General features: G+C 47.8%; 1 protein-coding gene across 3 annotated transcripts in view; it reads right to left on the bottom strand.

The window, feature by feature from the left end:
- LOC103130573 (kinesin-like protein KIF26A) overlaps positions 1 to 13,384 on the bottom strand; it is a 41,978-nt gene that overhangs the window by 4,563 nt on the left and 24,031 nt on the right. For all 3 annotated transcript variants that reach the window (XM_016666024.1, XM_016666025.1, XM_007541995.2), the window contains 8 exons: positions 12,671 to 12,848; positions 10,832 to 11,035; positions 9,378 to 9,471; positions 8,957 to 9,225; positions 7,891 to 8,074; positions 5,826 to 5,982; positions 4,894 to 5,056; positions 898 to 3,874 (listed from right to left, as the gene is read on the bottom strand). In XM_016666024.1, the coding sequence (XP_016521510.1) occupies positions 898 to 3,874; positions 4,894 to 5,056; positions 5,826 to 5,982; positions 7,891 to 8,074; positions 8,957 to 9,225; positions 9,378 to 9,471; positions 10,832 to 11,035; positions 12,671 to 12,848 (4,226 nt within the window). The remainder of the gene's footprint in view (positions 1 to 897; positions 3,875 to 4,893; positions 5,057 to 5,825; positions 5,983 to 7,890; positions 8,075 to 8,956; positions 9,226 to 9,377; positions 9,472 to 10,831; positions 11,036 to 12,670; positions 12,849 to 13,384) is intronic.

The raw sequence follows: 13,384 nt of genomic DNA, 5'->3' as shown, positions 1-13,384 counted from the left end.
TGTGTGCGTGTGTGTGTGTGTGTGTGTGTGTGCGTGCGTGTGTGTGTGTGTGTGTATGGATGAAGTGTGAGGTGATAATTGGAGCTGGACGTGTTCGCTGGGAATCCCTCATGAAACTTTCATGAAGGATTCTCGCTGCAGCGTTCTTCATGAATCTCAATCACCGCAGGAAGCTAGAAAAGGATCTGCGGCTCAGAGGAATCGACGCGCTCAGACATCAGACAGGCAGCAGCACAACGTTAAGCCGACCGCCTCATCATGATCCGACACCCGGAGGAATCCATAAAAATGTTAATGTGTCCATCTTTCCCCAGATGAGTTTATGGCTCTGTTAGTTTCTGACCCTGACTGGCCATCAGAAGCCATTTTAATAATAATCGGCTCTTATAGAAACGTGGAACAGCTCCAGAGTTCACTTTGACATTTTTCCTTTATAGAAGAAAAAATTCAACTTTAGATTTAGGAAACGTCACTGAAGACATTTCAAAGTCATTATCTACTGAGTTTTTGCAGTTTTCCAGATTTAAAAGACCTTAAAAGTCTTTCAGAAAAATAAATCACTCATATTTTTATTCCATTTTTCACTCTTAAGATCCAGTTATAGTTAAAATTATGAGGATCGGAAAGTGTGAACATGTAAAGGATGAAGGAGGAAACATTTACTTTCATTGTAATAAATGAAACTGGTAGAAAAGACAAAATTACTAAAACACAATGGACATTTTTCCACCCACTGCTCCAGTAGATCATTTTTCTTGCTGGCTCATAATAGATTTTCCTGTAAATGGCTCCACCTGGTGGTTAGCAGATGTACTGCAAAGCCAGGAGTGAACGCACTGAGGCGGCGGTGAGTCGATCAGCCGTTGGACTGACCACTATAATTTAATTTCTGCTCACCGTTTCCTCTCTTCTTGGGCGACTTGGACACCCTGCCTCGGTTGGACGCTCCGCTCTCGCTCATGGAGTCGTGGGCTGACGAAGTGCTGCCGGTCGTCTCACTGTCTCGGATCATGCTCTCGTAGCCGCTGCTGCCCCCGCTGTGGTAAAACAAGGCGGTGCGGCCCATGGCGGGGGGAAGCTCCCCGCTGAGGATGCTGCTGTTGTCGCTGCCGTGTCCGCTGCTGTAGCGCTGCGCCCGGCGGGGGGCTGTGATCTTGCTGTAGGGTGAGGGCAGCAGCGGCCCGACGCCACTCGTCCCGCTGTCGGTACTTTCGCTTTCTCCAGCCCCTCTGCTGAGCTGCTTCTGACCAGCGGCGAGCTCGCTGACCCGGCTGTTAGCTGCCCTGCTGATGACCTGCTTGGTGCCCATGATGGTGCCTCTTCCCGTCTTAACTCCGGTTCCGGCTCTGGCAGGAGGCTTGCCGGTTGGGGGTAGGCTGGCATTGGGCCCAGGAGGGGAACTCAGGCTTTTAGAGCTGCTGGTTGACGATGGTCGAACCTTCAGTCCAGCAGAACCAGCAACACGGGAGTTACCGTTGCTTCGGACCTGCGATAGTTTGCTGGCTGTTGAAAGGAAAGTAGAAGAGGCTTGGGAGGAGCAGGGGATGTTTAACGGCGGAAGGCCAAGTCTTGGTGCAGATCTGCTGGATTTGCAGCTACTCCCTGCAGCAGCACCATTAGCATCCCTGAACGCCTCCGGTTTCAGCAGAGTTGAGGTTGGACTGTCTCCCCTCTCCAGAGATCTCAAGCTGCCATAGAACCTGTGAGAATCTGCTTTGGCCCCTCGTGTCTTCAGACTGGAAGACGTTCTGGCAGAACCATGGTCCATTTTCAAACTAGACGTCTTGTGACTGAATGAATCCGCTCGGTGCCTGAAGGTGAACTCCTCCTCTGAGGTTAAGCTTTTAGGGAAAGCAAACCTTCCACTGTCACTGCTAGGTTTTAAGGCACTTGGAAACTTTGTCTTCTGTTCTTGGCTGGACTGTCTGATAAGTGGCGTAGGAGGGGAGATGTTTCCAGAGCCAGACTTGGAGATCATGCTACTTTTCTGCCCATTTGACTTCTTCCCTAGTGATGAAAACCTTAATGTCCCCGTCACACCGGCAGCTTCTTGACCCCATTTCGTTTCAGGGTTCTGTGAAGTGGAAACAGTTCCCAGAGTTGTTGCACCTCGTGTGAGCCGTGGCAGCTTGATGAGAGTATCTCCTCTTCTGCTGATGGGCTTCTCGCAGCCATCAACAACTCTCTGAGCTGTGGAAGACATTTGTGTCTTCGGAGATCGAGGAACACTGTTGCTGTTTCCTCCAGACCTCTTGGGGGAGATGCTGGCTGTGCCACTTCTCATTGGCTTGCCTGCAGAGAGAAACTCAACCTCTCTTGGATCAACGAAGGTGCTTCCCTGAAACAACAGGTTCTCTTGTGTGCTGTTGCCTACGGCTCCAGAAGAGGTAGGCTTGGTTTTCCTGGGAAGACTGGAGTGGTGGGTGTGGTGGGGAGAAGACGTTGGAGTGCTTAAGGCTCTCACCTTAGAGGATCCTTTCGGTGTGGCTTTGGTGGAATCAGGGAAAGCAGAGGCCTTGGTAAATGATGGTTTGTTGGGTGTGGCGGGATCACTGTCCAGCTCTGAGAAACAAATGCCACTGTCATTCAGCGAACTCTTCAAGCCATGCTGCAGAAATGGCTGTCGATGGTATATACTTGGTGAGATCAGGGTGGACGCGCTCTCTGCTGCTGTCCTCTCATCTCTCATGAAAAACCTGTTTGCTGAAGTACTGTCTTCACTTTCAGCGGGTCTTAATCCTGTAGACGAATGGCAGCCTGATCCTGTAACTCCATGCTGGGTTGTGTAAGCGTCATACTCATCATTGATGCTGCTGATGATGCTGACTGGACGGGAACCTGCAGCGAAGGCCTGCAGCGAACACTCTGGGTTGAAGCTGAGGAGGTTGGCTGGGCGGCCATTGTCCGGGACAAGGCCGATAGGAAGCTCCTCTATGACGGTGAACACCAGCTCATCCTCCCCGTTCAGCTCCACAGGCTGCTGGAGCGTGATGGTGGTCCTGAGGAAGTCTCTGTCCAGGCATCTTCCTAACAAAGCCGCTCGAAGGCCGCTGACTTCCATGGGGTAACCTGTGGAGTGGTGGGACCTTTCCCTGTCTGGTAACTCCAAAGGTTGGCTTTGTCTTGGTGCTTGGTAGCTCATACCCACTGGGGGAGTCCTGCTGAGAGCTTCTCCTGAGTCAGATGCTGCTATGGGCCTCTGGGGTAACGGCTGAGGAGGTGATGGTCTGGTTGCAGCTCCTCTAACCTTCTCTCTTACCACCGGCTCTGGATCTGATGAACAAGGCTCACTGGACTGTACCGAACAAGGCTGAATGAGGGAGCCGGAGAGTTTTTCTCCATCAGCACTGGTCCTTTTGGAGGATTCCACTGGGCTTCCAGCCGAAGGGAGTCTGGAGTCTGGTCCGGTTAGGTTTAGAGAGGAGTTCTCATCAGATTCTGGTCCAGCTTGATTCTTCATTGGTTGTGTTGCTCTGCTCTCTGTGCTTAACGCGTTTGGAGCTTCACTGCCATCGATGCAATCAAGCCTCTCCTGCAGCTCTGCGAATGTGTTGCACTTTAAGTGATCTCCGTCTGAACGGGGAGAGTCTTTGGTTCGCTTCTTGTTCAGGGAGGGAATGATGGGCACAAAGGAAGGCGGGCCCTCATTGTCGCTCAGCTCTCGGTCAGATATTGCCGTTCCACCGGGTCCGACGTAAATAACGGTATCGCAGGACTGTTCACTGCTAGAGGAATAGTCAGGATCGCTGGAGAGCAGCAGCGGGATGTCAGGATCCAGAGCCACAATCCGGGGGTAGAAAGGCTGAACATGAGGAGGCCGATGGGATGGACCTTCCTCACAGGAGCTGTCGCCTCCGGAAGAGCTGGAGGCGTACTGGAGACAACAAGACAGTTAGCACAAGAATGACAAATGCAGGCAGAGGAAAGGCTGTAGCCGCTCACCCTCCCACAGCCCAGCTAAGCTAGCGTTAGCTTAATCACACTTTGGTTACCTAGCAACAACTTGTTCAGTAACATGCGCAGCAGCAGTTTCATGTTGCCCAACATACTGGGGCGTACTTTAGTCCCTAGAGATCGGTGTGTAGTCGACTCAAAACTACGTCACAAAGTTTTACAGCCGCAGACCTGAACTCAGTAAAGGTCTGACAGGAAACAGCTGGACAGGAAACAGCTGGACAGGAAACAGCTGGGCAGGAAACAGCTGGGCAGGAAACAGCTGGGCAGGAAACAGCTGGGCAGGAAACAGTGTTCACATCCAACTGGTAATGCTGAAAGTCGGCCCAATCAATTACAAGATGCACAGCATGACTGCCACACCTGGCTGACTCACCCAGATGCTGGCGTGATGTCAGAGTGGGAAATGAAGGAGTTTGTCACAACAAATGCAGATATTTGGTACATAAAAGCTCAACCACCTGGCCGGTTCACAGGGTAACACAGTTCACCTGAGCAGTTTCAAGTTTTACCTTTGGGCCTCATAACTGCTTAAAAATCAAAAAAATATTGGTGTGAAGTGATTTCAAATAAAACAAAAATGTCATGTCATTAGTTTGGCAGTATTTTGGATAATTAAAACTAAAAACGAATCAATAATGATCAATATTGACTGATAGGAAACGGCGTTATTGTGAAACACGGTAATATCTCACAGCTGATTATTCTGCTGGGAAAAGGACAATTTGAACTTTGATGTTTTTCCACAGAGGAACTACAAAGGGAAGTCGTTTCTCATTGCTTATTTAGAAGACCAATAAATAATCAATATTGAATCAGGAGAAAGCACAAAGACACTGTGTTAAATAACACAATGGAGAATAAACTCCTTGTTATCAGGTTCTGCCCTCAGATCCTTCAGAGAAGCTGTGAAACGAGGTGAAGTAACAGACGAAGTACTTTGGATCTCTTCTTCCTCGTGCGGTGGATGCGGGACGCCAGCTGCACCGTGGTCAGCGTCTCCATGAAGTTCGCCGGTGAGTCGGAGATGTGGGCGATCATGGTGGTTCGACAGTTGATGTTACCCAGAGACTCGCTGAGCAGCATGGTGAGCTTGCTGTCTCTGAATAATAGATCATAAAAAACCTCGTTAGACCAGAAGAACGAGGAAAAGACGCCAGAGAAACCCAGGGGACCGTTCATTACGCCGCGCTGAAGTTGGACTCAGACGGGCAGAGAGAGGAATGAGCAGGAATGTCTCATCTCACATTCATGAAGCGCACTTTGAACTGCGCGCCACGTCTTCTACCAGACGCAGAATGAAACGCTGCCTTTGAAGACCTGGAGGAGGCTGCTGAGGGAAACTGGATTTACATACTGCAGCCTTCTCTAGTTTAACACCAACAGCAAAACTGGAAATATCAGTTTGGGCTTTTATCTGCATCGAGTCTTATGGCTTATTTCATGCAAATCAGTGCCTGTCAGCTGCAGACATATGATACTGAAAAGAATATGACCTAATTATTATTTTATTTTATACCAAACATGCAGATGGACAGACGAATGGAAAGTCCTTAAATCAATTTCAAGACTTTTCCAGAAAGAAAAGTCTGGTGAGATATTGACTGCCTGTAAATACTCTTAACAACCACACTTCAGAAACAAGGGACTGTCCCTTTAATTGGCAGCGGAGACCACAGGTCAGTCTTTACTTTCATCATTCGGTAAACTTCTTACCACAACCTGAAGTTCAATGACATGAAATGGAAAATAACCTGATGAAATCCTCCACGTTGAATCTAAACAGTAATAAAGACGGAGCCCGACTCCTCCGTCCCCTGAGGGACATTCTGTCCATCTGTCTGTCCTGAGACGCTCGGTGCTTCTGGTACCTGTAGGGGACGTGCTTGGCCCCGTTGGACAGCGCCAGGATGACGTTCCCCAGAGCGGACAGGGACAGGCACTGCGCCGCGCCGCCCTCCCTGGTCCGGCTGATGTCCGTCTCACAGCTGCCCAGGTCCAGCAGGTGGAGACGACTCCGGCCCGACACTGAGGGACACCGGGACAGAAAACATTCACAGGAAGCTCTGATGCAAAATTAAACTATCGTGATTAATGCCTGCTGGAATGGACATGAGAAAGGAAAATATTTGTGCTAATTTTAGCCCAGAAGTCGCAAAACCAGATCAACCCAAAGGTCCAGAATCTATCTGCAAGTCCAACAAGTCCCCAAGTCCAGAACCAGAACCAGGAACCATCATAGACAAACAGAACATTTTATGGATGCATAAAGCTGCGGAGCTCCTTCAGTGACAAACTGCTGCATCCAAGGTGGACAAACAAGCGTCATAGCAGATCCTTCCTCTCAGCGGTAAAGACTGAGAGTCGGGACTCAATTCAATTATTTAATCAATTTAACTGCAGGGTCTGTAGTTAATTATTCACATTCTAATTTATTGACAAAATAAGCAACATTTTCAATCCAAAAACCATTTTGCTGCCAAGTTATTATTGTTGTTGTTGTGCACCAGATTTACGGACATCCCAAAAACACGCAGATATAAAGGTTCCACTCTGAAGTTCTGTACGTAAAAAAATTCAGTTGAATGTTTAACATATTTAAATTTATGTCATTAATTCATGAAAATTAACATATTATAATGTAAAACCATCAACACTCCTAAAAACTCAGTGTTTCCATTCCTGTGGTATTTGCAGCTTTTTGCCTATTTTAATTATTTTAAATGACATTTCTGCTGGTTTTTGAATCGCTGAATCTGTTATTTCATTTTGTATATGAATACGTTGTTAACTGCACTGTACTGCTGTGATCTTCTGAGCAGGATGTTATTTTTAATCCTGTTTTATGTCCCGTACAATAAAAGCTTCTTCCTCAGATCCAGATTTAACGGTTTCAGATAAATGCGTCTCCAGTTCAGCTCCTGGTTGTTTCATGTCTCTAATCAGCCCTGATAAATATTCAGCAGCATTTTAACCACCTGCTTATTCCAGTAATTCAGAGTAATGAGGTTGTGAAAGTTCAACTGTCCGCATCAGCAGGATTTAGAAACTGCTGAGAGCAGCTGAGCGCTCCCCTTTCTGCCCGCCGCCCCATAAACACGGCGGGATGCGAGTCGCCGGGCCTCATTAGGCGCCTGATGGCTTCCAGGAGCGGACAGTAAAACACCGGTAGCCGTGGAAACGTCTCTGCTGTGGCAGGTGGACGGTCTGTAATTGATCCTGTTCAAGTCGGCTCCAGGTGAAGCTAATTAGCAGCTACATGTTAGCAACAGGAAGAGGAGAATTTATTTCTGCCTCAGAGTCTCTGAGCTGCTTTTTCACTCCAACAAGCAAAAAGATCCGACTTCATTTCCACTTCAGAGGTTTAAATTACTGATTATTAAACATGCTAAAGGGACATTCTGTGGTTTTATTCTGTGTTTCTGTCTTTACTTTGTGCAGAAGGAAATAATGGAGGAAAACCTGGCAGCATTTCAGTAAAAGTCAAGTTTTCTCTGAACATCAAACAGACAAGCTGAATATTTTATTCATGCAACCTTTATGTGTTTTGGTATAAACAAAATGTTTGCATTAATACCAAAATGATGAAGATCATAATCACTGCAGCCGTGAAGCTCTTTAATCGGAGCTTCGTCTTTAAATGAGCTGCTTCAATACATTTTATTTTGGTGTTCTTTGCAGTGAAATCACTTTTTTAGCAATATAAGCTTTAATGGTTTCTTCCACAATGAAGAGGCCACCATTCAAAAAGCAGAAGTTACATTTACAGTTTGGAACTGTGAGGTATGGGGGTGGCAGCATCATGCTGTGGGGTGGTGAACCTCAGATGGCTGAGGAGAAAAATTATCTCAATATGTTTCAAAAAGATGCTAATTGAAATCTCCTCGATGTTTTTCGTAATTTCTCCCGGCGTTTTGTCGGCCGCTGCCCTCTGACCTGTTGCCTTGTTGCTCTTGTCCGCCCTCTCCTGGTAGAGGTGAAGCGTGAACAGGAAGTGGGAGTTCCTCCGGGCGTCCTGGTCGTCCGGCGTCCGGCTGCTCCTCCTCTCCGCCAGAGCGGCGTCCAGGAAGTAGGCGGCGCGCTCGGCGCTGGTCGCCCGCAGCTCCGTTTGGTTCTGCAGCTGATCGGACAAAACGGGAAACAAATTTAATTATTTCTGCAATTAGAAGAGAAGTTTCTTAAAAACGTAAAACATGAACCATCATAATAAAGAACAGGAATCAGGAAGGAGCTGCAGGAGGTTCTTCAGAAACAGGTTTCAGGTTAAACCTTCTTCGTTTTGCTCTGATTCCCGTATTTAAAGAACTCCTGACTTTAACTGAACTCTGGTTGAAACGAAGACGTCTGAATCTCTGCGGCTCAAAGCGAAGCCGCTTCTTCGCCTCGCAGAGATAAAAGGCCAAATGAGACAGAATGGGGTTTGATAAAATAAGGACGGAGCGCAGCACAGAAAAGTGTGCAGTGACAGAAGAAGAAAATTAAAGAGAGAGCAGATAAAAAGAGTCAGACTGATGGAGCCCGGGGAGATAAAAGAGAGGAAGATCCAAACTAATTGGACGGTTCTGGAGAGCGACGAAGTCCCAGGAGGTGAAGAGGAGGTCAGGGGGACATGTGAGAAGAAGAGAGGAAGTTTAAAGGACGAATGCACACAAAACATCCAAGAGCTCAGAATCATGTGAAACGGGTTTGTTACTTTGCTTCACATGATTTTGAAAGTTTCTTTCATGCATCCTGATGTCGTATCGGCCAATAATCAAAGCAGTGGTATCGTATCGTATCAGGAGGGAAACATCATGTTGTTCACATGATGCTGCGTTGTGTTACACAGCATCAGTTCACATTTTGTAATGAAGGTTGTTCTTCATCACTAGTTACTTTATAACTCACTAAAATAATTATCCTTCTAGGACTAGTTTAGATTTTATTTGAGTAAAACCTTTTAATGAAATAAATCGTCTTCCTTTGTAGAAAGTGGATGCTGTCGTATTGTTTTTCTGCGTACCTGGGAGCCGCAGACAGGATCCTCCCGCAGTGACACGGCCGGCCCCGGGGCCTCCGGTTGGCCCCCCGCCGAGGCAGAGAGTTCAGCCAGCAGGTCGCACAGCGCCTCCTCCTGGCCGGAGATCTCCACCGCCGACACTCTGACGGAGAAACGAGCCCCGCTTCTCTCCCTGCGCTCCTCGATCAGCTTGAAGAGCCAGGAGATGGCGGTGGGCGCCACGCCCAGGCTCTGGGTGGAGCAGTCCCGGCCAATCATGGTGTACGTCTTCCCTGGGGGCGGAGCCAGTGCACACCTGGAGTTTAACGGGGATGTGTGTGTGTGTGTGTGTGTGTGTGTGTGTGTGTGTGTGTGTGTGTGTGTGTGTGTGTGTGTGTGTGTGTGTGTGTGTGTGTGTGTGTGAAGGAAAAGGAGCGGTTGTTACCCAGGTTGGCGTGTCCGTAGCAGAAGATGCAGCCGTCGGCGCCGTTCACCACCGACTGGATGACCTCTGACACGGTTCCCGAACAAACCTCAGCCTGTCAGGAGCCAGAGGTCAGACCAGGTCATGATGTTATGACATGCAGCAGCGTTTGAACTGAGCAAAAAAGTTTTAAAGTGAAGAACGTCCCAAGTCAAGGAGCAGAATTATGTAAAATCTACTCGTTTGATCTTCCCATCATGTTTTCAGAAACAAACCTGGAGTTTGACTTTGATTCCTTAATATTTGATAAATTCTTTAACTTCCATGGCAACCATTCAGAGGCAAAACGCCTGGGTGGACTTAGCCCCGCCTCCAAGGCGCAGCTCCTCCCCCTTTCAGCTCCTTCAGACTAGCCAGCAGCAATTAGCAACCAGCTGTTGGAACTGCTGAGCTCATTTTATGAGCTGCAGCTCAGAACACTGCTGGTAAAACCACTAAAGGGTTAACAGAGGAGCCATGTTGGGATGACTTCCTGGAGGCGGAGCTTCGGAAAGAGCAGGAGCTTTAAGGCCCAATTCCAAGGGATTAAATCAGGAAGTATAATTTCTGTTAAGTCATATTTGATATATATAGTCAGTTGAAGGTCCCATTTACCTGATTGTGCTGTAAAATGGGAACATTTGCCTGGGAAACATAAAACTGCCCCTTTAACATCAGTGTGAGGGAACCAAAGACTTTTAGGGGAACATTTTTTAGATATTTCACTGGCAGGAAGTGAGGACATTGGCTGCTTCAAACCTGAATATAATTTAGGATGTTAACTGAAGGACACATGCCAACAACTCTTCAGATGTGACTTTCCAGATGACCAAAGTCTGTTTCATTTGTTCAGGTTGGAGCTCAGTGAATCAGTTCATTTCACTCTGAGAAAAGAACTGGATGTTAAATGTCAACAGTAAAGAAACTTAATGCCAACACTCGACTCCAAAAACTTTAAGATGCTACTTTAAAAGCCGTTAACTTTACGGTTGACATTTAAAATAAATTTCTGGGCCACAGGGAGGCTTTGATATGTTTTAGCTTCATAAAGCATAAAACATTTTGTGGATCAGAACAGATGAACTGGTTGGGTTTAACTTTGGCTGAGGTCACATGTGGTTCATGTCACGATGTGAAGCAACATTTCTGTTTTTATGCTTCTGTTATATACAATGAGGCATAACAAGGAGGAAAGGTGAAAAAGTCACAGCCTGAGTTTATCTGACAGCTTCGCTCTGCTGCTGCACATCAGACACAAACTGCAGCTCTGATCCATCTGCTGCTGCCGCCTCTCTGGGGATGAGGAGCGGCGTGGCGACACCTCCTGATGAAGAGCTCAAACTCCGGCTGCGTGATCTGAATCTACATCTGCAGCTGAAACCTGTTCATCCTCACACATCCAGACGGTGATGGAGAGCTTCAGGAGCTTCTCCCACCTGAGAGGCGTCCTGCGTGAAGATGGCATCGAAGCTGAAGGTCTTTGGTGCCGCGGCGATGGATCGTCTCTGAGAGGACGCAGAGTTCCCGCCGTTCGGAGTCTCAATCAGCGTCAGCTGCTTTTTTCTGCCGTCCACCTCCAGGAAGGACATGGACTCCGAGTCGCTGCTGTTAGCAGAGCTGATGCGGACCATGACCCGAACCTGAGGACGGACAGGAAGTCCACATCAGAGACCGGAGCAGAGCAACGACTTCCTGTCTGACAAACTACAATCAGTACAGTGGACGGAACTGCTAGCTAAAAAGCTAGCTGCGCTAACACTAAAGGACTAATCATAAACATTAGCTCTGCTAATGCTAAAGTGCTGCACCAATTAGCTAAAGCGCTAACTTCTACTATCTTGATGGCCACCAGATGTTAAAGATAAGACATGTACTGTGATGCACTAACTGCTCTATATTATTATAATCATGAAGATGAAGCTAAATGCTAAAGCCGTTCAGATTATCTCTGTCCTTCAAGCTCCAATTTCATTTTGACATTTTAATCCACCTGTCCCATAGTTACTGTTTTTATGTTTCTGTCTTTTTCTCTGCAGTCAGTTTTATTTTCTTCCTTTAAGTTTCTTGTTTTAAACAAAGTTTTTAGCGGGAAAAAGAGAACAAGAGAGGAAATGGAGCTGCTGTGTAACCAGACTTCAAAATAAGAGCATGAACATAAACAACTGACTACTTGCAGAATTCTTAATTGAAAATAAAAACTTTCAGACACGTTGAGTTTTATTCAACTGACAGTTTAAGAAAACAGGAGAGTAAAATAATGCTTCAGAATTTAGATTAGAGGGAGGAAAGTTAGCAGAAACATTCAATTAAAAATCTGCTATTAATGCTAACATTGCTAAACCCACTAAATTTATTATTGCAAAATAAATCTGAAGCAAATCTTGGTTGTCGGCCTGCAGCTTCGTTTCTGGGATTAAATCTGTTTTTACCAACTGGAGCTGCAGACCAAACTAATCCCATCGACTGAAACGTGACGGAGCTGCAGCTCGCTGTCTGGCCGTCGGGTCGGGTCTCTGCTGGGGTTCATCAGCCGTCACAGAGCTGCTGAGTCAGCAGGTCAAATTCAGACCAAAACCCATCAGAATCAAAGAGTTGCCACGGCGACCGGGCGGAGCGGATCACCGGCCGGCGCCGCCGCAGACAAGAAGCAGCTGCTGGAAGAACCAGAAACGGCCTTGATCCAGAGGATGCTGCCGTTACCACGGCAACCACAGGTGAGGGGAACCGAGGCAACGTGAAGGACGGCGAACGCAGGCTGATGATTCTGAGACGCAGCGTGTCGCAATTAATGAACTCGTTAAGGATCGAGTGATGAAGAGGAGCTTAACGAGAGAGGAGAGGAAGGTCAAAGGTCACGACAAGCTGCTGGTCAAAAAGGTCATTAAACCTTCAGGAGATCATAAAAAGATTTAACAAGTTTTACCAGGAATCAGGAAAACAAGAAGGAAACAGGAAGGAGAAAAAGATGAATGAAGGAGAAGCGGAGCGTCGAGTCGATCGACGGTTTATGAGCCTCAGAGGAACGACTGCTGTAAACAAACGGCTTCAGTTTATGAGCAACAGCTGCAATAAACGAGGAAGAGGAGGGGGAGGAGGAGGAAGAGGAAGAGGAGGAAGAGGAGGAGGAGGAAGAGCAGCGGTTCTGCTGCTGAGTTGAATCTGTAGAAAAACCCAAACTGAGGATTTGATCAGAAATGTTTCCATTAAGAACAAACTGAGGTTCTGGGTTTGATTTCCTCATCAGAACCCGGATCAGAACCTGGACGGCCTCCTACCTTCCCCATGCCGGGCGTGTCCTTGACCTTTGACCCGGCCCGTAGGAGGCATGGCGGGACGGCGGGCGGCGACAGCTGCAGGGCCCCGCTGAAGCCTCCGGTGAACAGCGGCGGGCCCGGCGCCACCGGACCCGGCTGGGACTTCCTCCTGCGGGACAAACTGAGCTTCTGAGCCGCCCTGCAGGGAGACAGAACCGAGACAGAACCGAGACCGGTTCTGGGTCAGAACCGGATCAGAAAGATCAAACATTTATAGATATAAACAAAGATATGAACGTTAGAGTCCGGATGGTTCTGACCCGACCCATCAGAACCAACCAGTTCTGAGGAACAATCAGAACTTTTAAATACCAGAACTGGAGCTGGAGCTGGAGCTGGGACCAGGACCAGAACCAGAACCAGGGCCAAGACCAGAACCTCTGATTGACCCCAGAACTTCAGTAACAGAGGAAAACCCTGAACCGGGTTTCTGATCTAATCTGGTTCTTCAGCTCCAGAGAAACAAGCAGGTTTGGATTACCGGGCCGAGGAAGAGGAGGAGGAGGAAGAGCGGCCCTGCACTCCTCCTCTTCATCCCTCCATCCAGTCCAATCAGAAAACAGAGCATGTAATCGCAGCGCCATGAAGGACGGCCTGCAGGGATTCACCACCGTGTGTGTTCTCACACACAGGGCACAGAGCCGGGGGTGTGTGTGTGTTTGTGTGTGTGTGTGT

Source organism: Poecilia formosa, unplaced genomic scaffold (assembly GCF_000485575.1).
Source record: "Poecilia formosa unplaced genomic scaffold, Poecilia_formosa-5.1.2 Scaffold649, whole genome shotgun sequence".
Lineage (NCBI taxonomy): Eukaryota > Metazoa > Chordata > Actinopteri > Cyprinodontiformes > Poeciliidae > Poecilia > Poecilia formosa.
The sequence above is the reverse complement of the archived record's forward strand: the minus strand, read 5'-3'. Positions and strand labels throughout refer to the sequence as shown.